At 31.5% G+C, this 27,793-nt stretch overlaps 1 protein-coding gene across 1 annotated transcript; it reads left to right on the top strand.

The window, feature by feature from the left end:
* Nucleotides 1-1,673: 1,673 nt before the first annotated feature.
* LOC139525266 (deoxynucleoside triphosphate triphosphohydrolase SAMHD1-like) lies at nucleotides 1,674-26,823 on the top strand. The gene is made up of 14 exons (XM_071320466.1): nucleotides 1,674-1,727; nucleotides 4,024-4,096; nucleotides 5,483-5,560; nucleotides 6,315-6,475; nucleotides 9,584-9,750; nucleotides 11,311-11,393; nucleotides 14,063-14,188; nucleotides 14,909-14,944; nucleotides 16,866-16,910; nucleotides 21,731-21,904; nucleotides 24,192-24,283; nucleotides 24,428-24,481; nucleotides 25,906-26,086; nucleotides 26,740-26,823. The coding sequence occupies exons 2-14, from the start codon at nucleotides 4,088-4,090 to the stop codon at nucleotides 26,821-26,823; spliced, it is 1,290 nt and encodes a 429-aa protein (XP_071176567.1). The 5' UTR covers nucleotides 1,674-1,727; nucleotides 4,024-4,087.
* The last annotated feature ends 970 nt before the right edge of the window (nucleotides 26,824-27,793 follow it).

The following is a 27,793-nucleotide window of genomic DNA, read 5'->3' as shown; positions in this document are numbered from 1 at the left end:
TTGATAACTATTGGCCACTTTGAAGTCTTAATTTTGTTTAGTTATGACAAGTGCTATTTTGATACATTTGTTTTTATTTTGCGTTTGTCTTTCTATCGTTTTCTGTGGTCATTGTGTTCCTTTCTTTTCTTCTGCGTATGTTTGTGATCGAGCTTGGTATCGTTTTTCCTTATTTTAAAAATCAGTTTCCTTTCTTAACAGTTGGAAAAAGAATCACATTACCATGTTCGATGAAAACTATTTTTAAAAAGCATTCCCCTACTGTTCACTACTTTCCGCTATATAGATGATGTTCTTTCACTAAATAATTCAAAATTTGGTGACTATGTGGAACGCATATATCCCATAGAACTAGAGATAAAGGAGACTACAATTACAGTAAAGTCAGCCTCATATCTTAACTTACATCTAGAAATTGACAATTAGGGTCGGTTGAAAATAAAACTTTACGACAAAAGAGATGATTTCAGCTTCAACTTTCCATTTCTAAGTAGCAACATTCCAGCAGCACCTGCATACGGGGTGTATATCTCCCAATTGATACGATATTCCCGTGCTTGCATTTCCTGTGATGATTTTCTTGATAAAGGGTTGCTGCTCACAAGGAAGCTATTGAACCCAGAGTTCCAAATGGTGAAGTTGAAATCATCCCTTCGTAAATTTTACGGATGCCATCACGAGTTGGTTGACCGTTACGTAATAACCGTTTCACAAATGATATCGGGTATGTTCCTTACGTCGTAACTACAATCCCCTTCCCTTTCATGAATATGACCTACCGAATTAGACTATTTACCAGATTTGTTATCACATAAGCAACACGACGGGTGCCACATGTGGAGCAGGATCTGCTTACCCTTCCGGAGCACCTGATATCACCCCTTTGTTTTTGGTGGGGTTCGTGTTGTTTATTCTTTAGTTTTCTATGTTGTGTCATGTGTACTATTGTTTGTCTGTTTGTCTTTTTTTATTTTTAGCCATGGCGTTGTCAGTTTATTTTAGATTTATGAGTTTGACTGTCCCTTTGGTATCTTTCGCCCTCTTTCATTGCACTTCGACTGATCATAAAAGTCTATGACAGAGTTAATAAGAGATAAAAAAAAAAACCAAACTAGAACATATATGTAGACTAAAGCCTTTGCAAACAATTGTTATTACAAACCATTTCCACACTTAAATTCCTTAAGCTTGTATTGACATAGGATCCGTTGACATAGATGTCAATTTTTCATTTCATATACATACTAATCTAACAATTAAAGTTATAAATCATATTGAAAAATAACATGTAAAGAGTCCTTGTTAATATAATACTATTGACACACATGTTCATTTTGTGTGTAATTAACAATATTTGTGATGTAAAAAGTATCATCTATGTATTTTGTTAGAGTTAATGTACATTTAATAATATCCATTTGCTGAGGGTCAAATTATATTTATTTTTTGTGCTTTTGATAAACCAATACAGTATGGTAACAAACAAATATGTTTCATGATGTCTTCCAAAATGACAGCTGACTATCTAGTAATTTGCCAATGGTATTATTATTATTATTATTATTATTATCATTATTATAGCCGTGACGATTTTCCGAAATTCAGATTATAACGTGTATGCATTTGATGTTGCAATATTTGATAGATAGTAAATTTTTATCTCATATGTGCATCTCGTGATCACACTAGGTGCGTCATATTTGATCTGGACAGGAAGACTTTTCTATGTAAGTTTGTTTAACTAGTCTTCCACCATTGATATCGAAACAATATATTAATCAATATAGTTAAGATTACATACAGAAAGTATACATATGTTATATCTCTATTTGCATTTGAATTTAAGGAAATCAAGTTCCACTAAATAAATAATAAAATGTTGATTTACTAAGATATTATGATGACTGAAAAACAAGTAAAAAAAATAATTCAAAACAATCTGATCTGCAGAAGTGTAGAATCTTATCTATCAATGTTTCCTCTAGACGCCACAGTATTTCAAAATGGAACTAAAAGAAAGTTCTTAAAATCACTTTCAAAAAGTAATACTTCACTTTTTTAAATGGGGGTATTTCGAACGAATTTATGTAAGGTAAGATCAATCGTATCATAATTAGCATTGCTAGCAATTACAACAGTCGATGTTGGTATCTTTCAATATAATTGCAGGAATTGAATGAACATATATGGAGAAAGTAATATAACAAAGATACCAAACACAAGGGAAACTTCAAAACAGAAAGTTCTTTATAATACGGCGAAATTAAAAGCCCAAACACATCAAACGAATGCACTTTTTATCATTTCAAAAGAAAACAACACAATCACAATATAGACACCTTGAAATACGGTTTAAAAAAACCCAAGCAGCAATACTTAGTGGATGTTTCATTTTACCAGATTAAATAGTATTAGTAAAATAAAAAGAACAATTCTATAAACGATTTGCCTTCAAAACGTTAATAATAAGATTACAAACAAAAAGATTTAGATACTATCCAATTTACCTACTGATTAGAATCGTATTTGAGTCAGCACAAACATAAATTGAAGAGATTGTTTTTATCATTATAACTTGTTTAGTAATTTGATATTAAAGTAGAATACTAATATTCTTAAAAGTAAAACACCAAAAATATCAAACTTCGAAGAAAATTCCAAACGGAAAGTTCGTAATCAAAAGGCAAAATCAAAAGCTCAAATAAATGAAACAAATGGATAACCCCTGTCATAATCCTGACTTTGTACAGGCATTTTCTTAAAAAATGGTGCATTAAACCTGGTTTTATTGCTATATATACCTCTGACTTGTATAACAGTCGCATAAAATGTCATAATATTGACAACGATGTGTAAACAAACCAATCAGACTATGTGGTATGGGCTTTGCTCATTGTTGAAGGCCGTACGGAGCCATATAGTTGTTAATTTCTGTGTCATGTTGGTCTCTTTTGCAGAGTTGTCTCATCGACAATCATACCACATCTTCTTTTTTATATTAAAGGTAAAAGGGTCAAACATAGGGACAGTAACATTGTGTTATCATCCTTATCACTATAATACAAACAATTATGTAAGAAGTCACATTAGCAAAAATAATATATACCTTACGTATTGATGATCATACTGTCATGTTGTAAAAAAAACTCACTGAGCTGGCAGCACTTACCTGCGAGAAAAAAGATATTCCGATGTTATTTTAGATTATATTGGTCCGAGAAATGACAGAGACAAACACTCGTTTATCTTAGGAATATGACTGTTGTTATCCATTCGTTTGATGTGGTTCAGCATTTGATTTTTCTATTAAAATACAAACTTTTTGTTTTGGATTTTTCTATGAGTTCTGTATTATTGTTATCTTACTTTATAATTATCTAAAGTTTGACATTCTATTTTACAAAATGATAATTATCAAGGACGTATTATATTATGTTTTTATAAAAATGCGGATGGTAAGATTGACAATCAGACAACTATCCAACAAATGTTCAAATGATGTGAATGTAGCTAATTTAAGGCCATGATACAGCTTTAAAAAATGAGAAAAATTCCTACCGTATATTTGGGGACAAAGGGCCCTTGAAGTACTTGGGTTCTGCCACTCTTTCAACAAAACATCTTACGAGTAAAAAAACAACTCGTAAGCTATTTACATTTGAGTATGGTTTACCATAATTTCTGTAGTAATTTTTTTAAAAGGTCTGGCAAATACCAAAAAAAAAGGGTTATAAAACTAGCTATTACATAATTTTGAAAATTATTTAAAATTGATGGATTTATTTCTTTGTCCGGCTCTGATAATAGTTTGTTTGTTCAGTAATTTAGTAGTTCTACAATTTTGTTTTATATGATTTATTGATTATGAAATATTGTTGTCCCAAATGTGATATTACTGGGTTCAATTGAGAATTATTCTCATAAGTATTAACGTTATTATTATCATCATGATCCTTTTCATTATTATTTTTTAAATTTTTGCATATAATATGGACTCATGCAGTATATATTGCTACGTTATAGATACGAAATATAACATTTGATTCAGTGGATTGTATGTGGTTCAAGAATTAAAGAAAGAATAAAAATGGAACGGGTATATTTATCCTAGTTTAAAAAAACGATAAAATACATACAACGTTATAAACTTATATTAATACTCAAAAAGATTTATATGACCAATATAATTCAAATACATTCCAAGGATACACAATACAACTTTCTTACACTTAATACCTATTGATTAACATTGAAAAGTGATGCATGGATGTTATTGATTTTTAGAAGCAGAAAAGAGAAAATACCAAATGGAAATTCAAACTCAGAAGTCGAAAATTAACTGACAAAGCTTTAACAAAAGTGCTTAAAAAAACCAAATAACAGCATACAAAAGTCAACATACAAACCAAATAACAGCATACAAAATTCAACATACAAACTAAAGGCTGAACAACACAAAAACAACAATGAAGTGAATGTAAGCATTTATAGGCAATCGTGTGGCCTTCAACCATAAGAAAACTAAAGGCCTAATTTATAAAAAAGAAATAACGAAAAGAAATATGACAGATATATGAACCAACAACAACCACTGTACGTCAGGCTCCCTACTTTGGACAGGAACATAAAGATTGTGGCAGTGTTATGGAATTTTATATCTGGTCTATTTCAAATGATAGAGACCTGACCTCTTTTGATTTGATGTACTGATTATACCATAAAGAAAAAAGTAAATTCAAGGACATTGTCATGTTCCAATTTTGACTTTTACTGAATTTGGCCTCTCCTCTAGGTGAGTTATACACAAAAAAAAGGATTAAACCAAATTTCTAGTCACGACACGTCGAAACTAGAAATTTTTATTCAAAATGTTTAGTGTCATTTTATTAAGGGGTCAATGTCCCTGGAATAGTCACATCAACAAATTTATTAAACATGACTTCAAACTATACATCTATCAATATGAACTTGCGTCTCATCTCAATCAACCAATCAACCAACCAACTATTCAAGTTTTTGCCCATTCCACCTCCCTCACTACCCTACCAGATTTATTTGGGGGGGGGGATACAATTTTATTGAATCGAAAATCGTCTAATATCCCGTGTATGTTACTTTCAACGTGCAATCTGTCCAACAAAATTATGCTGTAAGTCATGTTTTTTCTCGTAATTAATATAAAAAAAACGAGTTGAAAAAGTACACACTATCTGCAAAGGACTAAATGAAGCATTCAGTTTATTATATAATAAGTATATGTGCTTTTTGACGTAACAATCACATGATGGTCTGCGCACGTTTCTTAATTAAAACAGGGAGGTTTCCAAACTGAAAACAAATTTTCAATTTTACAAAAGTAAGGATCAAGATACATTTTTCGTTTAAAAATTCATGTTCATTATGTCCTATAAATTAAATACAACATTTCGGCTTTGTTCGTGCTACATGATACAAACATGTATATAAAAATTTGTTTTTTTAGGAAGTGTTATATGAGAGAAAACAATTTCTTTCGTTCAATGAAGAACGAACGGTACTGTCTGAAGATAACTTTCAGCAGGTTTGTAATTTTCTGGCATTGCACGGGGATATCCACACGTTTTTTTTAACAATATAGATGCGAAGTCATTGGCTTCTTTGATTCAATTATAAAATAAGTTTATTTTTCTATGAATGATTTTGATTAGGTGCAGTTGAATTTATATTAGGAACGTGATTTTAAAGCACGTGGATATTTGAAGTCTGGAGAGTTTTATTTGTTATTTTTCCGTTTATTAAAATTACACTATTTTATCATTTAAATTAAGTACAAGAGGACAAAAGTATTGGGATCAGGATTACGGAATGAGCAGACACAAATAATGCAGTCGGAGAAGTCTTATATAAACTGTAGAAACCAGGCCGAGAACACAGTTATTATTCTGTTCACATCTTTAAGACAATAAATAAACACAAAAACCAAAATCACAACAGTACTGCTACATCGCAAAAATATTGTGCTAGCCATGACTAAAACTATGAACAATTATATGTTAACTATGGAGATCTACAATTCAGTTTGACTAAATTTTTACCCTATCAAATTAACCAAATCACTACTTTACATTTAAAAAAAGAATCACCCAAGGTAAAAAATTATTTGATCTGCCTTCCTTTTATTTTTTGCATGACATATAAAGAAATAGAAAGTAAAGGAACTAAATGTTAATAGTAATATACTGTCAACAATAGGAACTTTATTTGAAGACAACGAGGACCAACTGCCCGGTGTATTCTATAACATGTATAATGTAGTTTTGTTTTTCTATCTCTAGATACTGAATGATTCGATACATGGTATAATTAAGTTACATCCATTTCTGTTTAAAATAATTGATACGCCACAGTTCCAGAGACTGAGAAACATTAAGCAACTTGGTGGATGTTACTTTGTCTATCCTGGTGCGTCACATAACCGATTTGAACATAGCATTGGGTAAGTATGTAGATGAAAAAATGACGTTGACTGCGGTATGGGCTCTGCTCTTTGTTTAAGGCCGTATGGTGACCTATAGTTGTTAATTTATTTGTCATTTGATCTCTTGTGTAGAGTTGTCTCATCGGCAATCACACCAAATCTTCTTTTCGTATTGACATGGAAATCGAGTTCTGGTCATTTAAATAAAAGAATTGTTAACAAATCGCCATAATGTTTTATTTTAAAGATATGGTTATTCACTTTATCTCATCAAGAGTTATTATTACCGCTCACACAGTAACAGATGGAAGTGTATTAAAGAGAAGATATGGTATGATTGCCAATGAAACATTTCTTCATTAGAGACCATATGATACAGAAATTAGCGACTGTAGGTCACTGTTTTGTATATTACATCCCAGCTCCTTTTTTCTAACAGGGGTGATCTGAGCCGGATCACCCCAACAAGTTCACCCCAGTTTGAGTTTCGTTGTTATGCATGCTTCCCTTTGTTCTTTAACATTTTGGCGGAGAAGTCAAATCCACTATAAAACTTATAATTAAATATACAATTATACTGAAATGACTATCTATCAAAATTCACGTAGAAAAAATTCAGTGTATATGCTGGGATTCGATCTCAAGACCTTTAGCTTATCAATCCACGACACATACCACTACACCAGGACGACTGGAAACGAACTATCAGTAACTTAACATACTTAAATGACGCAATATATCTTTATAAGTGGGGGAAGTTGGTAGACCTTTATTCAGTGGGATTAACACCCTTTTCGTTAATAAGTGAGTTGTCAGTGATTGTTCAATTTGATTTTTACACTTTTTCAAAAGTGGTGCGAGTCGGTAAACAAGAGTGGGGCAATTTATTCATAAAGAAGTGATATAGTGTGGGCCGATTGGTCAGTGGGGCGAGTTGACACTGTTTGATATCTGCTCATCGTGTTCGGGGTCATAAAGGGTATAAATCATATAGTTATATATAAAGTATATTGTAATGGTTGTGTGGCGTTCTAAACTAGATTTTATGAATTGTAAATCGTTTTTCGTCTAATCTAAAACAGCTGGGATGTAAAATAGTTATCTAACTCGAACTTGGTGTGTCAGTGTAAGATCATCCTCTGGCCTCCGGCCATCGGGTGATCTTACACTGACACACCGCGTCCGCGTGGGATTACTATTAAATACATTTTAACTTGAGCGTCACTCATGAGTTTTGTTTTAGACGAAACGATGGTCTGCCGTTGAAAATTATTATCCATGTATATCTAATTAGTTGTTTTATACCCACTGGGTAGATCCCACTTCTGTTAAAGGTTTAATCTCCTAGTGAAAACAAAATCTAGAAGTCAGCCCTTGCATATGTTGTACTGTTTAAAAAAAAATTGAATTGTTCGACCAACTTAGAATTGTCTTCACCAGAAAAAGATAGCTGTAAACCACAAAACCTTTAGAAATAATTTTATGTCTCCAATGTCTATAACTTCGTGCTTTCGCCATTCGATCATCACCGATTGATCTTTTGTAAATGAGTCGCGCGTCTGGTGTAGAAATAAATAAGCCCGGTACCTTTAATGAGGTTCTTCATTAACGAAATTAAAATATACTTTAAACACATGAAACAGGCCAAATCTGGCAAGACTTTTTGATATACAGTTTGCATGTTAAATAAAGGCAACAGTAGTATACCGCTGTTCTAAATTCATAAATCGATAGAGAAAAAACAAATGCGGGTTATAAACTAAAACTGAGGCGCGTCAAATATAAGAGAACTACGACACAACATCGACACAACACCGAAATGTAACACACACAGAAACGAACTATAGTGTAACAATGGTCATTTTCCTGACTTGGTAAAGGGCATTTTATGAAACAATGGTGGGTTGAAACTGGTTTTGTGGCATGCCAAACCTCCCGTGTTAATGGCAGTGTTAATTATAACATTAAAATGACAACATTACATGACAGGGTTACAATAAATAAACAGATAAATGGGAGAAAATATAGGACAGAGAAACAAACGAATAATAGCCATCAAAAGGTAACAGGGTAAAAAATATTTTTATACGCCAGACGCGCGCTACGTCCACACAAAACTATGCTCAGATGTCAAAAGTCTGAAAGCCATAACTACAAAGTGAAAGATCGCCGAGGTCCAAAATTTCCAAAAAGTTGTGAGGCCAGGATTATCCTCCGGGGACAAAAACATAAGTATTATCAAGAATAATACATAGTTTTACAAACAGTAAATTTTATAAAAATTACTATATAATAGATATACATGATTAAACTGAAGTGGTGACTAGCTACAGAATAAAAACGAATACATTATAAAATCACAGCCCTGTAAGCCATAGTCAATGCAACGCCCAAATTGACGTCACATATAAATTAAACACATTTCTTAATACGAAAACGGATATGTAGCTTATTTGTCTTTACTAGCTGTCAAAAGTATGTGCTGTCATATGCTTACAATATAACATGTATCAGTATTATAGACCAACCATACATGTTAACAAAATTATTTAATACATTCATCATGTAAATTTTGCATAATCTTAGCTTCATGTCAATCCTATTGCGTTATCATGTTGTTCCATTGAAAGTAGTTACATTCATAAATTCATAAAGAATGAAATTCAAAACAGTGTGGCTGTGGCCAATGATTGACACATTTAATTCATCCATTGACTGGGACAATTTAGTGAACGTTTGTATGTAACAACTACTGCTCACTATGTACTTTTTAAAGACACCTAAACTATGGGGTCACCAAAGGTTCTCAACACCTTAATAAAGTTATTCGAAAAACTAATCAGAAATAAAACGATGTTTTGATTTATATCAATTATATAAATTAAAATATAAAGGTTATTCCTGATTAATTTTTTGAATTATTTTATAATTAAAGGCGTTAAGAAACCTTTGGTGACCCCACAGTTTAAATGTCTATCGTAGGTACATTGTACGTCGTGAACAGTGGTCGTTACAGACAAACGTTCACGTAAATTGTCCCAGTCAATGGATGACTTTAATGTGTCAATCAATGGCCACAGCCACACTGTTTTGAATTTCATTCTAAAAGATATATTCATTATATAGAACATGTTACTTAGCCAGCAAATTAGCAAATCACTTACAGTTAAAGCTGGAAGAAGATATCAACAAAATGAAAAAGGAAAACAAAGATTATTCAAGATTGCAAAAAGCTGTAATGACTGCGAAGGATAAATTGTGTATCGAGATAGCTGCTTTATGTCACGATTTAGGTGTGTTTTTATTTTATATTATATCATGAGGACAGTCAGTACAAATTCCATGAAAAAAAGAAACTTTTTTCGTTTTCAAAGGCAGCAATTTCAGGTTATATTTTGGATTTACCATCTTACAGTAGAACATAATGTAACTTGTTTAAAAGATAATGCAATAACAACCAGATGTTAAATATGTACTATATATATAGCTAGTATGTGAAAATAAGGCTAAAGTGAGAGTATTGAACATGTATTATACATCAAATGTATAGAATGTAAAAATACTACAGACTTTAAGCGAAATATTAAAATTGACCCTTATGTTTGCAATGAATGAACCATTTTACGGTAGATAGGGGTTCATATTAAAATCCATAGCAATTGTTGTAAATAATTTTTCATAATGTCGTTAATATCATGCTTTTTTCAAAAATATAATCCAAGTATGGGTCACCTGTGTATTTTTAAACAATACAGGTGGTGCACAATTTTGAATAAATTATGCGTGGAAAACACAATTGTGTGTGATAAAGCTTCATCATAGATTTCTGAGATAGCTCTAATAATATGCTTTCAGGTGCATTTCTTGATACATAATAGATCATGTCAATTCACAACACATTCTTTTAAAAATGTAGCTTTATCTAGGTTACCTCCCCTAATATCATAGTTATCTTCCCTTACATGGCAAAGTTGAAAAAAATTATTGAACAAAAAATATTCTGGTTTTTTTTTTCTCTGGTAAAATACAGCCGCATGTATGATACATGTAAGACAAATACTTTGAATATTAACATAAAATGTCTTTCAAATGAAATGAATACTACTCTCTCAATTTGCACATTGAAGATCTATTCCGATTGTTTGCTGCTTTTTTCAAAATCCTAAAAGGAAAAAGACGCATCAGCTAGTTTAATGACTTGCAATATGCATACAAACAAGGAAACTGCAATATGGAATATACACTAAAATAATGCTAGTGTGTGAATCTTACAAATAAATATGATATTAATATTATTCTATGAGGTACACAATTGTTCAAAATAGAAGAAAAATGAGTAGCAGATGGTTTGTAACTTTCTGGTACTCCATAGTTTTAAGAGGAGTTGTAGGAAATATGCATGTTTCTTGCAAGCCGATACTTTCATGTTATATCTATTGATAAAAAAACAAAGATTTTGGGTATCCATTGATTGCACAAAATCAGTTCATGCAATGTTAAAAGTGAAATCAGTAAATTGTCAGCGATGGTGTTGGTATTCTTCATTACAAAGTCCGAGTGAGGGCTTCAACACGGTTAACTATGTTATTTGTTTTTTTTTTAAACATATTAAAAGATTTCATGAGTTTTTAGAAGCATCAGTATAATAATGAAAAACAGGGTACATAATTCCATACATTTTAGTTGTACCGAATTTAAATATATATCATTTAGCTAGAATAATATCGCTTTTGCATATTACTTTTTTTACACTAAAAACCATGAAAAATTTCTTGGGTTATGAATAGTAACAATCAAACATATACAAAATGTAACAAATTGGTAAAACAAGTAACGGCCTCTTTCTTATCAAGGGCATGGACCATTTTCACATTTGTTTGATCGGATGTTTCCCGAGGCTATGGGAAAAAAAGATAAAGATTTTAAGCCGTGGAAGGTATATATATATATATATAGAAGAAAATGTGGTATGATTGCCAACGAGACAACTCTCCAAAAGAAATCAAATGACACAGAAATCAACAACTATTGGTCACCGTGCGGCCTTCAACAATGAACAAAGCCGATACCACATAGTCAGCTATAAAAGGCACCGAAATGAAAAATGTAAAATTTCACTAGAAAACTAACGGCTTAATTAGCAAAAAAGCAAATATGTAACACATAAACAAACGACAACCACTGAATTATAGGCTCCTGCCCTTTGGACGGAGACATATTTACAGAATGTAACGGGATCCAAACACCCTCCTCTATATAGTATGGAGGTCAATTACAGCAAGTAAAATGATTTAAAATAACAAAAATACCAAGGAAAATTCATGATGGAAACCAAATGGCCAATTTAAAAACGTAAACACATCAACAGAATAGAAAACAACTGTCATATTCCTGATTGGTAAATACATTTACTTATGTAAAAAAAAATGGTGGATTAAACCTGTTGTATAGCTAGAAAAACCTCTCATGTGTATGACTGTCGCATAAAATTCCGTTATATTGACAATAATTTATGAGGAAAACAATAACACTTTAAGTCAAAATCTAAAAAAAGGGTACAATAGTCAACAATGTGTAATGGTCTTAACTATTATATAAGTACGTAACTATGTCGAAGAAGAAAAGAGAGGCATAGATACACTCTTTAGACAAAGTTAACTTAATACGGAAATAAAGTTAACAGTAGCTTATCAGATTTCAAAGTTGTGAAATTGATAGCGAAATGAAAAGTTTAGGTACAATTAACTTACAAAGAAAGAGGGAGTCGAATACACTCTATCAGTATGGAGACCGCGCTTTTTTAACGATTATTTTTATTTCTGTCTTGCATACACTAATGAATAAAAGACTAACATGTTGGATGTGTTCTGATTAATATTTATGTCTTAGATGTATGATTTTGTTAACAGTTGTTATTGATAAGCTGTCAGTAATTGTGAGATCGCCCCAAACTTTTCTTATTGTTTTTTGCTGTTGTGGAATTTAAAAGTATCATGCCACGTCCATTCTGTATTTCTATTTATATCTATCTGATGAGTCTTGCATTTTTCAATTGATTTTTTTTTTTTTTTTTTTTATGTTGCACTGTCACACTACTTCCCAGGTTTAACAAGTTTTACCCCGCCACAATCTGTATGCGCCTATTCGAAGTGAAAAGCATCTGTAATTTAGTCGTTGTATTTGTCGCTGTGCATCATATTTGTGCTTCGTTCATTATTTTCTGCATAATCTAGGCCTTTATTTTTCTCGTTTGAATTGTTTTTTATTTGTCATTTCGGAGCCTTTATAGCTGACTATACGGTAAGAGTTTTGCTCATTGTTGGCGGCTTTACGTTGAACTATTTTAGTTTGTAAATTTTGTGTCATTTTGTTTGTTTTTGACAGTTGTTTCATTTTCAATAAAATAACATTCAACTTTTTTATACCCCCGCTTTAAAAAAGAGGGGGTATACTGTTTTACCTCTGTCTGTCCTTCCGTTAGTCCGTCAGTCCGTCAGTCCGTCAGTCAGTCCGTCCGTCCCATGAATATTTTCGTCGCATTTTTCTCAGGAACTACAATACAAGGATTTCTGAAATTTGGTTTCAGGATTTATATAAGTCAGCTATACCGTGTGATGCGTTTTCAGATTCATCACTCGACAACTTCCTATTTACCGAACACTTGCATATTTTTACACTATTAATATTATCCACTTGCGGCGGGGGTATCATCAGTGAGCAGTAGCTCGCAGTTTCACTTGTTTATGTTATGTTTAATGTGAGAACAATTCAACAGCAAACCTACTCATAGACACTTTGATGGAACAGTTTTGGCAACACTAAAATTGAGAATGGAAACTAGATTGATTGTTGTTATTGTGTTGAATGGAAAATCTGTCATGCATATACAGGACGAGAAATATTCAACAAAAACTAAAAGAGATGAAGAAGGTTGCCTCGGTTGAAGAGCAAAAAACATTCACAAGGTGTGTGTAAGCCAATCAATACAAGACATATAACTTTCATGTTTTATATCGTACATTAACTTACGGTATACTTCAGATCACGTCCGGGTTTTGATGGATTTCGTGTTGCTCATTCCTTTTTTATGTTCTCTCTTTTGATTAATGGTCTTTTGGTCGTTCTTTGTCATGCATTGTTTGGTTTGTTTTTGATTACAATATTGTTCCATGTCATTACAAATTGTGAATAAATCAAAAGAGCAATGAAAGATCTGCGACTTTTTTTCACAAAAAAAACTAACGACTAGAATTGATCGTAAGTTATAGTGAAATGTGTATGACGATCAGTTTTGCTCTTAAGAATTTTTGTGAAAAGAGCTGCTGACCTCAACCAACTTGTTTACATACCAAATACATTAATATATAAAATTAGAGGAGAGCTGATGTTGACGGGACAAACACATGTGACAGATTTTACTACTCAGTCCTAATTAATCATATTTGTATACTGTTTTACTATTTTCTCACTTGAATTATATAAGAGTGGTTCATTGAAGTAGTTGCTGATTAACTTGCTGGTGAACTATTTGAGGCATATCTAGTACAAAACAGTTGAAAGGAATATATTAATTTATATAGTTGCAATCCAAATTGTTTTCTGCAGCATGAAGACGTTTCTAGAAAAATGTTTGACCACATGATTCAAAGCAATGATAGCCTTAAGAAAGAATTCGATAAAATCTTCAAAGTAAAAGATTTGAAATTTATCAAAGACCTGATCAACGGCGAGGTAATGTATAAATAAGTAATTTAAGCAAAATTTAAGTTTTAGTAAGAAGAATTATCAAGTAAATGCAAGTTTGTTAAACAATTTGTTTGCATTTTTTTCGGATTGCCATCATGAAGCCGAAGGTTGGCTATTCACTATTTAATAACGAATAGAAAATTTGTCGTTATTTTTTTATAATTTTTGTACGAGGAAAATGAGTTCGATCACCTTAGAAAATGACGAATTTATGATCGAACTTATTCTATAATAATCAGAGGCATACGCAAAGAATACAATCGTTATGATTTTCTTCGTAATTATAATTTATTGAAATCTTTTACCCTGTTTTTATATGAATTAACTTCTTTTGGACCCAACTGACTGCACCGAAAAGACTGAGAAAAAAATCTATTTTTTTATTAATTATATTCTTTCTCGATTCATGTGATTAAACATCTTTAGCTAAGTCTTGATACTACTAGCATGTGCTCGTCTTTAAACAAATACAACATAACGTTTTCGACAGAAGATTGATACAATTGATAGTTAGTCGTCTATTAATTTTCTAATTGAATTGTTTTATATTTTTTCATGACGGGTGTTTTAGAGTCGACTATAGATACGGTATGTGTTTTTCGCATAGCTGAACTTTGAACTATGGTGGATAGTTGTCTCATTGTCAAACATACCACATCTCCTTATTTATCATAATGATCTAAATGTGTTTTTGTCCTTGTACAGGTAACGGAAGACGTTCCACAACAGAAAGGTTCTGAGGTGAGAGTGTTACTATTATCATTTTACTTTATTTCCTAAAATTAACACGTTTTTTTTTATTTGTTTTGGTTAAATTCATAATTAGAAATAAGTTAAGAAATGAACAATGATCAACTTTTTCTACCACCATCTTCATAATTTAGCATTTAAAATTTGGAGACGACCATTGCCTTATTTGTTAAAAATGCAAAAGTAATGATATCGTGTATTGAAATTTACATAGTAGGATTGATTCTATGAAAATATATGTACCAAAACAAATTAGTTATATACATGGTGTAGCTTTTGTAATATATATCTACTTTAATGCCACACTACTGTCTCAACTAGTTTTCTGGTAACTATATGTTATAACAATTATTATATGCATTATTTTGCTGTCATTGATAAACCCATACATAATAGGCCCCTAAATTAAAAACCAACAAAGTGTAACTACAACGTTTTAGTTTTTTTTTTGCCGTTATATGTTTTTTCATAAATTTGTATTCAAAAGCAAATCCCTATGTTTTCATCAAGAATCTCGTTTAATGCTTTATGGATACTAAATAAAAATAATATTTTTTCACATAACAATAAAGCCAATAAAACATAAGTTGGTGAACTGTTAGTCCCCGATGGTATCACTAGCCCAGTAGCCAGTACTTCGGTACTGGCATTAAAATATGGATTTTTTTGTGTTATTAAAATTTGCTGTTACCAAATGTTAGAAATTACTATAAATTAAGGACCTTTTGGTTTATAGCTCTTGATCTTTTATATCAGCCATGGATTTCAAATATTTCAGCCACGAGCATCACTGAAGAGACATGTATTGTCGAAATGCGCATCTGGTGCAGGAAAATTGGTACCGTTAATGTTATTACAAATATTTACTCGAAAAAAATTGTTTTAAATTTCAAATCGTGGTTTTGGAGATATTTTTCTTATATCTGCACAAAAACAACCAAGAAAAAACTATTAGATATAAATATTTACTCGAACAAAACTCGATTTTTAATTTCTGAACTGCGTATTGGAGAACTTTCCTTCATTTCTGCAATAATACAAAAAATATTATATATTTGTCAAGGATTTTGTGAAAGAAAAAGGTTTATCGTTGCCCTCAGTTATAAAACATTTTTTTAACTCACTGAGAAGTACAAAATGTATGCATAATATTTTATATAGTAGAAGGTCAAACTGTTGACAGAACATAAAATTATCCCAAATCTACATTTGGAATACATATCCATAAATTGCCTTTTCTTATTACAAAGAGTTCAAAACAGCAGTGGTTTCAGTGCAAAATAAGACATCGAATTTTAGGCACAAAAGAACTATTCCTTATGCAAAGCAAAAAGAATGATACAACTATGTGTAGTTTTAGGTGTGAAGGGTTGATAGAAATAATATATAAAATTGAGAATGGAAATGGGGAATGTGTCAAAGCGACAACAACCGAAGGCCACCAATGGGTCTTCAATGTAGCGAGAAACTTTCGTAACCGGAGGCGTCTTTCAGCTGGCCTCTAAACAAATATGTATACTAGTTCAGTGATCATGGACGTCATACTAAACTCTGACTTATTATACAATATATATGTTCTGGGCTTATATATCGAAATTATGGTAAGGGCTTAACCCCTGGATATTTGAATATATAGAAAAAGAACTGACTTTAAATATAGATTTGTTTTTATTTTGTTATGGTACAAATGATATTGAAAACATAATAATTCTGTATTAATATATTAAAGAGAGACTAAAGATACCAGAGGAACATAAGTCAATATGCCGGGAAAAGAAAATCATTATAAAAAAAAAAAAAATCAATACATTAAAAAGTTTGATATTCAATCTTATATTTGATACAATTTATAAATTAAAATGAATAGTCCTACATGATGTAACTGTGTAATGGTGTCTTTGTATTTTTTCAGGTTGTGGAAGACGATTCACAACAGTACAAAAAGTACATGTTTGAGGTCAGAATGGTTATATTATCCGTTTACTTCAAGTCCTAAACATACTTAACAAAGAGCACATTTAATGGTTTTAGTTGCATTTAATAAAAGAAACAATCTGAAAAAGAACCAATCGATCAAGTTACAGATCTGAAAACTATTTTGGCTTTTTCTAAGACCACACAAACAAGTTGCTAGTGAGTTGAGAAATAAACATTGATCCAGGATAGAAGTTAATAAGATTTCAACCACCACCTTCATAATGTTGCATATACAAGTCTTGAAGATGACCATTGTCTTGTTGGTTAAACTGCTAAAGTAATGATAACGTATTATAAAATCTCCATAGTCGGTTTCTGTAAATATAGGGGTAAAATAATAGTGTGAATCAACATTGGTATAACTTATTTTGTTTTTATCAGGAAACCACAAACATAATTGCCGCCAAAACCCAAATGCAAGACAGTGTAACTTACACATTTTGGAAATTTATGCTTTTAGTTTTTATGCAAATTTAAAAGAATGTTTTTTCCCGCAAGAATCATATGTTATGCGTTATGCAAAGCAACGAGTATTTGTTTTATAGATATGATAACTGCTGATTAATATAACATGTTATTAACCAACTAAGTACATTATTGCCAAAAATGACTGTTTATTATAAACCTTAACTGGGCTTAATACAGACAAACTGGGCATTAATACAGGGCCATTACAGAAAAACAGGGTCATTATAGAAAAACAGGGCCATTACAAAAAAACAGGGCCATTACTATAAAAAAACATGGCCATTACAGAAAAACAGGGTCATTACAGAAAAACAGGGCAATTACAGAAAAACAGGGCCATTATAGAAAAACAGGGTCATTACAGAAAAACAGTGTTAATATCAAAAATAATAAAAAATTTCAGGAAAAAGGAAATTTGAATCCTCACAGGAATGGATGACATTTTCAAACCAAAATTGTTCAAATTTAATATTGGTAATGTTTTATTAGGTCTTTCCACTTTTCTGTGGAAAGACCTATTGTTTTTCTTCTGATTATTAGGTCTTTCCACTTTTCTGTGGAAAGACCTATTGTTTTTCTTCTGATTATTTTTTTTTTTTTTTTTCCGCCTAATTTTGTGCTTGCGATAAACATTTGTTTCGCAATATGTCGCTTAGATATTTGGTATATGATATCGAACAGTTTATGCACTTTTGAAATTTACCCTGCGTAAACGAATACTTTTCTTTGTAGGAGTTATCTCCCCAAACACTGTTTTCCTTGTTAGCGCATCTCCTTCGCAACCGTTAAAGATTATGACAAATTTATTTTACAAAATTGCTCGTTATATCCTTGGCATGATTTGTCCTGTTTTGACCGAAGCGATATGACCGCTCCATATGAGAGTTATTTCCCCTTATGCATCTTATATAAGTGATATGAATTTCTATCTTATAAATCATAAGTGATAGAGACCTAGGATCTTTTGATTTGAGGTCCTTGGTCCCAAAAAATAAAAATTAGGTCAAGGTCAAAGGTCAAGGTCATATTCTAATATTTGAATTTGGCTTATTTTCACTTATATCCAAAGACTGTATAAGATATCAACAAATTATTTTTACTAAATTGTTAGTTGCGACATGTCGTAAGATGTAAATTTTGATTGCAAGCCTACGTTGAATGTAAAAGGGAGTTTTCTCCCCTCTTGTATTTAAAAATACGCGTTTGGTGATATAACTCATTAACTAAATATAATTAAGACCTATGGTCTTTTGATTTGAGGTCCTTGGTTTATGACCTTGAAATTGATCTCAAGGTCATAGCTTAATTTGGCGTTCTAGATTTTGACCTTTGCTTTTATTCTATATGTATACATGATAAAGATATACAACTTTTAGAAAAAGGTATCAAACCATTTAACCTTGAAAAAAACAACCGGAAGTGACCTTTTGTAAACCGGAAGTAGCTATTTTTTTGTACTTTATTAATATAAAAGTATATAGAACCAGATATTTTTGGAATTAGTGTCAAGTAAATATTCAAATATAATCGGAAGTAACATTTTTCAAACCGGAAGTAACAAATTATCTCCCTTATTTAAAAAAAATGTATGGAAACAATATATTTTTGGAATCAGCTTACTAGGAGCTATCATTTGACGATTGAAATGACATTTTAAACTTAGTTTCACAACTTTTCATATCAAAATACATTGTTTTGATGGAAAGACCTTCAATTGTTCTCTGAACAATTGGTTTTTAATTTTTTTTTTTTTCTTCCGCCTAATTTTGTGCTTGCGATAAACATTTGTTTCGCAATATGTCGCTTAGATATTTGGTATATGATATCGAACAGTTTATGCACTTTTGAAATTTACCCTGCGTAAACGAATACTTTTCTTTGTAGGAGTTATCTCCCCAAACACTGTTTTCCTTGTTAGCGCATCTCCTTCGCAACCGTAAAAGATTATGACAAATTTATTTTACAAAATTGCTCGTTATATCCTTCGCATGATTTGTCCTATTTTGACCGAAGCGATATGACCGCTCCATATGAGAGTTATTTCCCCTTATGCATCTGATATAAGTGATAAGAATTTCTATCTTATAAATCATAAGTGATAGAGACCTAGGATCTTTTGATTTGAGGTCCTTGGTCCCAAAAAATGAAAATTAGGTCAAGGTCAAAGGTCAAGGTCATATTCTATTATTTGAATTTGGCTTATTTTCACTTATATCCAAAGACTGTATAAGATATCAACAAATTATTTTTACTAAATTGTTAGTTGCGACATGTCGTAAGATGTAAATTTTGATTGCAAGCGTATGTTGAATGTAAAAGGGAGTTTTCTCCCCTCTTGTATTTAAAAATACGCGTTTGGTGATATAACTCATTAACTAAATATAATAAAGACCTATGGTCTTTTGATTTGAGGTCCTTGGTTTATGACCTTGAAACTGATCTCAAGGTCATAGCTTAATTTGACGTTCTAGATTTTGACCTTTGCTTTTATTCTATATGTATACTTGATAAAGATATACAACTTTTAGAAAAAGATATCAAACCATTTAACCTTGTAAAAAACAACCGGAAGTGACCTTTTGTAAACCGGAAATAGCTATTTTTTTGTACTTTTTAATATAAAAGTATATAGAACCAGATATTATTGGAATCAGTGTCAAGTAAATATTCAAATATAATCGGAAGTAACATTTTTCAAACCGAAAGTAACAAATTATCTCCCTTATTTTAAAAAAAATGTATGGAAACAATATATTTTTGGAATCAGCTTACTAGGAGCTATCATTTGACGATTGAAATGACATTTTAAACTTAGTTTCACAACTTTTCATATCAAAATACATTGTTTTGATGGAAAGACCTTCAATTGTTCTCTGAACAATTGGTTTTTAATTAAATTTGATTTTGTTTTGAAAATAATATAATTACAAGACCTTTTTCCATTTTGATTGAATTTAGTGACCAGCAACCATCATTAATATTAGAGGAACCATATTTAGGGATCACTGTTCATCCTGTTTTTCAACACATAACATCTGTCAACTTAATATCTTGGATATTTGGTATATTAAAAGCTTTATTATGGTGAAGTACAAATTTTTTTTTCAAACTAAACTGTCATTAAAAGAGTACAGAGTACATCAAGTTGGCAGCAACACATACACTTTTGTACAGTTGGTTAATAAATGTATTAAGAAATGGGTATTTTTATAATGGCCCTGTTATACGTCCTCAGTCAGTAATAATGGCCTCGGATGTCTGTAATGGCCCTCGGCGTTGTCTCGGGCCATTACAGACTTCCTCTACCATTATTACAGACCTTGGACATATAACAGGGCCATTAAAAACACCCATTCATTGATACTATAAAATGAATTGTAATTACAAGAATAATGAACTATAAGGTGTAAATATTAATTTGAGAAAAAAATCAATTATAAAAACTTTTAGGAGACATTTCTTTTAGGGTGTAAATAATATAGTAATTATCAAAGGTACCAAGCTTATAATTTTGATGTGCTAGACGCGCGTTTCGTCTATATGACACTCATCAGTGACGCTCAGATCAAAATAGTGTGACCAGCTTTCCATGAATGTAATATTGTAAGAGAAGCCAATGACATGTTGTGTTAAATTGATTTGTCTTTACAGTATCTTCATACAGGAGCATCTGAGTAACATGTTATAAAATAAAAGAGATTATGTCAGGTTCTCAGTTTTGAACTTGCCATTTCTATGTAGTAACATTTAAGCAGCGCCTGCATACGGAGTATATATCTCCCAATTGATACGATATTCACAGGCTTGTATTTCATATCATGATTCCCTTGATAGAGCGTAAATGCTCACAAGGAAGCTATCAAACCAAGAGTTCTTAATGGTGAATTTGAAACCATACCTTTTGTGAAATTTACAGACGTCATCACGAGTTGATTGACCGTTATGGAATATCTGTATCACAGATGATAGCGGTTAAGGTCCTTTTGTCGGAACTTCAAGCCCGTTCCATCTTCATGATTTTGACCTACCGAATTAGATTTATTACTGGCTTTGTACTAACATGAGCAACATGACGGGTGCTTTATGTGGAGCAGGCTCTTTTTACCCTTCCAGAGCATCTATGAACAACCCCAAATGTAATCAAGTAAGGAATATGACAATTTGTTTCTATTCGTATGATGTGTTTGAGCTTTTGTCTTTGACATTCGATAACGGACGTTTTCTTGTATTTTCTTGTATTTTGCTTTTTACAGAAGAAATATTAAACGATCTCATTCGGTACGAAAATGCTCTCTGTGGTCAAATTTGAAATTATCTATATATTTTGTATAGATAGTGGCAAACAAACAGAATTCGATAGACGTGGACAAAATGGACTATTTTGCCAGAGACTGCCATGGCCTAGGAATGAGTAGCAATTTTAATCATCTCCGTTTTATTAGCCAATGTCGGATCATGTTTCCTTTTAAAGATTCTAACCAAACAACCATTGCCGTAAGAGACAAGGTAAACACTATATTTTAAAACTAGATTTTCCATATGGTAAGTTTTTGTTATAACGTTACTTTACAAGTAATGAGATTGAACTTCCTGTCAAATAAACACTATAACCTCCTTTAGACAATGTAATACATGTACAACTGGATATCGTTTAAGAACAAGATGATTCCTTCTTTCCTTTATTTCATAGAAGAATTTGTGGAAAATTTTAGAACATGACAACTAAAAGATTACTAACTAAAACAGAAATATTTCTCCCTCTAATAATTCAACATTTGGTGTCTATGTTGCGGCATCTGTCCCATTGTACATGATATGAAGGATACAGCAGATACAGTCAAATCTGCCTTATATCTTGACTTACATCTAGAAGTTGACAATAAGGGTCAGTTAAAAACAAAACTAATAGTTATCAAAGGTACCAGGATTATAATTTAATACGCTAAAACTGATGAAAGCGGATATGGTCCTTATTTCATAACTACAATCCCGTCTAGATTTCACGAATCCGACCTAATTATACTTGTTACTGGATTTGTACGAACCTGAGAAACACGACGGGTGCTACATGTGAAGCAGGATCTGTTTATCATTCCAGAGCACCTGTGATCACCACAAGTTTTTGATGGAATTCGTGTTGCTTAGTCTTTATTTTTCTATTCTGTCTTCTGTGTACTATTGTTTGTCGGTTGTCGTTTTTTTGTAGCCATGGTGTTAATGAATTTGAATGTCCATCTCTTATCGCTCGTCCATCTTTTACGGACACTTTCAGGGAAAATTAATTCGTAATAAAACTGTTATATTTAGAACAAAAACCACTGTCTTTTTTTTAGATAATGCAAGTACTTGAAAATCATCTATATACAATAATACACCATAAAAAAGATAGTTCGTCGTTCCTTATTGTTAATTTTCCCGTTTGACGGTGATGTTCACTTTTACCCCATTTACAGTTTTTTATATTTCACAACTTATTTGCTATGCGAGTGTCTGTAGTCGCGTGTTATATTTCATTGAACGAAAGGACAAGGTACTTAAGGCCTGTTTTTGGCCCGCCTATTTTCCTATTTTTCAAATTCTGTTTAGGAAAGCTACTTATTATGTTAAAACATTCCCTGATGTTTGAAGTTTGTTTGGATGAACTTCAAAACCATTAATTTTCGCAACTGGGTGATGTGTGTGTGTGGGGGGGGGGGGTAACTTTCTGTTATTATTCACATATTTTAATTATTATTCATTTTGCAGGTTATTTTACAACAAATTGTTATTTTTTTAGTGCCTGTGCCAAGGTGATCCAGGAATTTATTTATTCCAATGTCATGAGAAATGTTTATGTTGTCTAAACCGCCATAATTTTTTTCGGGTCACGTATGCGCACGCTATTAAATTTTAAGAAACAATGGCTAAATCTCGTTATTTTGTCTTCTTGTGGCAATTTTGATGCCCTTTTAAAACCCTAACCTCATCCATTTTCTGAAATTAATGGTTTTGAAGTTCATCCAAACAAACTTCAAACCTAAGGAAATATTTCAACGTGATAAGTAGCTTTCCAATTCAAAATTTAGAAAATGAAAAAAATAGGGGGGCCTTATCATACCTTGCCATTTGTATATAAAAGGTACATTATGTCGTTACTACAGATAGTTTTTTACTAAGTTCTTCATAGATACAAATTAAGTGAGAACGTTTGGTTGTTCAATACTCAATCAAAAACGGGATGTTTTAGCCAGTTAATTCGAAACGATATATTTAAACTAATCGCTCCTTTGCTACTCTAAACAAAACATATTTTAGGTTCTTAATGTAATAACGTTGTAACATCTTCTAAGTTAAAGCTACAGTAGTTTTTCGAGGTCCAAATCTTGTTGATCTTTTTTTTTAAAGTATCAAACAGAAGAAGCTTATGTAATTGCATGAACTTCATGGGAAGAAGTAATAAATGCATCAACAGTTTAAGCATCTCCAGCTATACATGCATAATTCGCCAAACGAATTCACAAGGTTTTACAGGAAAATTTCCGAATTGGCAATAAGACCAAATCGGTAAAATGACATATCAAACGACTTAAATTATCTAAAGATCTATGGTCACTTACCACATATTCAAAGTGAGTTGAGACACCGACACATCGAATCTTTCAGTATATACGAGTTCACTGGTGTCGCAACTTTGAATCATAGTTTGCAAGTGTTTTACTTTTACAATTTACACGTGGAATCATAGAACTTTACTTCATTGCAACATAACCTTTGCATGTATATAATTGGATAACAACTGCATTTTATTTTACAGGAGGAACTTAATTTATATGAGTTATTCCACACACGCAATGGGCTTTTTAGACGGGCATACCAACATCCAGTTACACATGGCATTCAACTAATGTGAGTAAATGTTAATATAGCTACGATTTTCTTTAATCGGGATCAGTTTCACTCGCGTGTTAAAAATGAATAAAATTTCAAAATCTGTCACTCTTAAAAAAGTTCAGTAAGAAACTACTGATCACATTATTGCATGTTTTACAGGATAGCTGACGCTTTAGTTGCTGCCAACGATCATCTACCTATCGTAACTGATAAGCAAGTATTGATTTTGTAATTTTTTAGACTAAAGTGTATTAAATGTCTATAATGAATTAATCATGAATTCAAGCTGTGTTCAGGTTCAGTGGTATTGGTTCAAGGTAAGCTGTATTTGCGTAAATCTCAGACACATGTCATTAAATGGATAACACACTATGTCATGTATGTATTGTGAATCAGTGGTAAATAAATATCATTAGAATTCTTATTGACCTTTGACAAATAAGGATAAGGATACAATTTGATAAACATATTTGTTTCATTGAGTGTAGTTTTCATTTTTTTAAACACGTCTTACATTCTATATAGAATGAAATTCAAAACAGTGTGGCCATTGATTGACACATTAAATTCATCCATTGACTGGGACAATTTACGTGAACGTTTGTCTGTAACGACCACTGTTCACGACGTACCTACGATAGACATTTAAACTGTGGGGTCAACAAAGGTTTCTTAACGCCTTTAATTATAAAATAATTCAAAAAATTAATCAGGAATAACCTTTATGTTATGATTTATATAATTGATATAAATCAAAACATTGTGTTATTTCTGATTAGTTTTTCGAATTATTTTATTAAGATGTTGAGAACCTTTGGTGGCCCCTATAGTTAGGTATCTTTAAAAAGTACATAGTGAGCAGTAGTTGTTACATACAAACGTTCACTAAATTGTCCCAATCAATGGATGAATTTAATGTGTCAATCAATGGCCATAGTCACACTGTTTTGAATTTCATTCTATCATCTCAATTACATGTATATTATGCAAATGTTGTTGTTGCAAAGATCTTTGTCAGATTAACAGAAATTCAAACATTGAAATTAGTTCAAAACATATTCAGAATATTTTCATTACCGGTTCTTCACACGTCAGACTTATTTTATCTTACGAAAGATGTGTTGCAATTTTGTTTTAATGGTATTAAAGGTTAGATTCAAATATGGAGATGGAATGTCCGGATCCACTGCGTGTCCCTTCTGGATTTATTTAGGGTATTTAATGTTAATCTTTGTCTTGTGAACTCCAAACGTAATCGTATAACTATTACTTAACGTGAAGTACAAAATACCAAAGATAATAATTTAATACAGACATTTTTCCTACTTTAAATAATATAAATGAATATAACAGTGATGTTCTGCTAAGAATCTCGACACAGAAATTCGATATTTCATCAATGTGAAACTTTCCATATATTTGTTAATTATTTCAGCAATAATTCTTTTATCATGGTTTCCTTTCATAATTTCTATAGCTAAGGGCTGTTATTTTCAAGAAATACGCAAAGACTCAAATATCAAAAGTATTAAAAGGTTTTATGCAGGCCATAACGACATTTACAAATACAAACAACAAGTATCGCACTTGACTTCGAAACATTTGTCAGCTTTTTATGTTTGAATTCTAAATTTTAGCGGAGAAGTAAAGATGAGTAAGGCTTTTGATGATATGTACGCATATGAGAAATTAACTGACAGTGTTCTTGATGTTATCCTGATGAGTAGAAACGAAGGGTTGAAAAAATCAAAGGATCTTATACACCGGATTTATAACCGTCAGCTTTATAAGGTTGTCGGTAGGACAGACCCCAAAACAGTAAGTCAATCTTGAATTTGTTACGTTCAGTTTGATAAACTTCCTTTCGATTTACGTCTAATGCCTTCTATTTATACTCTACAACTATGAATGTACTCTTTGGTTTGACTACAGAATACAAACTCTTGAACTGTCTATTCCATTGTGCAATTGTACTAAACCCCCTTCCCCTTATTCGGAAAGGTATTCTAGTTTCGTGTATATTGATTAAAGGTACCAAGCTTATAATTTAATACGCCAGACGCGCTTTTCGCCTACATGAGACGTTGTCGCACATTCATATCTATTTATTTGCAATGTGCATTTAATGACGACAACGGATCTAATAACAATAAATGTATTTTTTCAACTAATGGTCGATATATTTGTCTTGTTTACTAGTATGCATGGTATTATTCACAATGTTGTACTTATTCCTCGGGAAATATTGATGTATTCAAATTTCTTTTTCTATAAACAACCTCGACCAAATGCATAAATTAAAACAAAAAATTAAATCTCTAATATCATGCAAACGTCAAAGTTACATGTATTCTCATTTGAAATAAGATTTTTATTTTTTAAATGAAATATTTGACCAAATTTGACAGATAATGTTACCAGATACAGTAATAACATTTGCTTTTTTTTTCTTTTGTCTCATTTCAATTCAGGAATTTACAGAACAGAATCTAGAAAAATATGAGGAAGATTTACTGAAAAATGATAAACAGTTTGGGAAAGAGGATTTTAAGTAAACTTCTTCTAAATATGAATAAATTAAAGAATTTTAACCAATGGTCATTGATTCTATAACATGAATTCATTCAGTATTATGAAAATGATTTCCATGAAAAAAGTTACTAAAATAAATAAAGATTTTAAGTTGCAGGTAATATTCATTCTCTGACACGTTAAAAAAATCGTCTCAGTGTGTCGGTATCGTACAATGCAGGGTAAAATTTTTTTCATGGAAATCATTTTCATAGTACTGAATGAATTCATGTTATAGAATCAATGACCATTGGTTAAAGTCATAAGAAACCTCAAATCAAAAACAAATAATGCATATGTTTTTTCTATAACTCAATGGATAGTTTTCATTATAAAACTTATGTACATATACTTTTTTCTGAAGAAAATTCTTTAATTTATTCATATTTAGAAGAAGTTTACTTTATTTTAATTGCTTCCTTCCAAGAAGCAATTCACCCGACATATTTTCCGTATGCAAAGTGACCTCAGTGTGACCAATCTCGTAAATATCCGGTGATCACAATACGCATGGATGTCCTTAAAATAAACAAGTATCTGAATTTACATGTTAAACACGTGCTCAATTTCCATGCTTATTTGTTGATTTTTGTCAATTGTTGACAAACAGGTGACAATCGTTAAACTTCGGCTTCAAAACACGAACTTTAATTACCTGCCATATTTTCACAACAACACTGACCGATTGAAAAAACAAATGACGATTATACGAAATTTACACGAAAAAAATGATAAATTCGTGCACAGAAGACCATTATATTGACAATTAAAATCAGGATTTTAGATAAAATATATCAACAAATAACCCCATTTTGAGCATACCATATCGTCTACAAGCTGAAGACTTTAAAATAAGATAGTTGGGACCAGTCATTCTCTATGGATGCAATGACAAAATTGATAGTATAGGTATTTTGTCTAATCCCAGGTGTAGTACTATCAATGAATTCAATT

This window comes from Mytilus edulis, chromosome 5, assembly GCF_963676685.1.
Source record: "Mytilus edulis chromosome 5, xbMytEdul2.2, whole genome shotgun sequence".
Taxonomy (NCBI): Eukaryota; Metazoa; Mollusca; class Bivalvia; order Mytilida; family Mytilidae; genus Mytilus; species Mytilus edulis.
This window is presented reverse-complemented; position numbering and strand designations above follow the sequence as displayed.

Excerpts from the sequence above, each read along its gene's own strand:
- LOC139525266 (XM_071320466.1), top strand. Across the intron at positions 9,751-11,310 it reads TGCTTTATGTCACGATTTAG|GGCATGGACCATTTTCACAT; the intron begins GTGTGTTTTTAT and ends TTTCTTATCAAG. Across the intron at positions 14,945-16,865 it reads CACAACAGAAAGGTTCTGAG|GTTGTGGAAGACGATTCACA; the intron begins GTGAGAGTGTTA and ends GTATTTTTTCAG.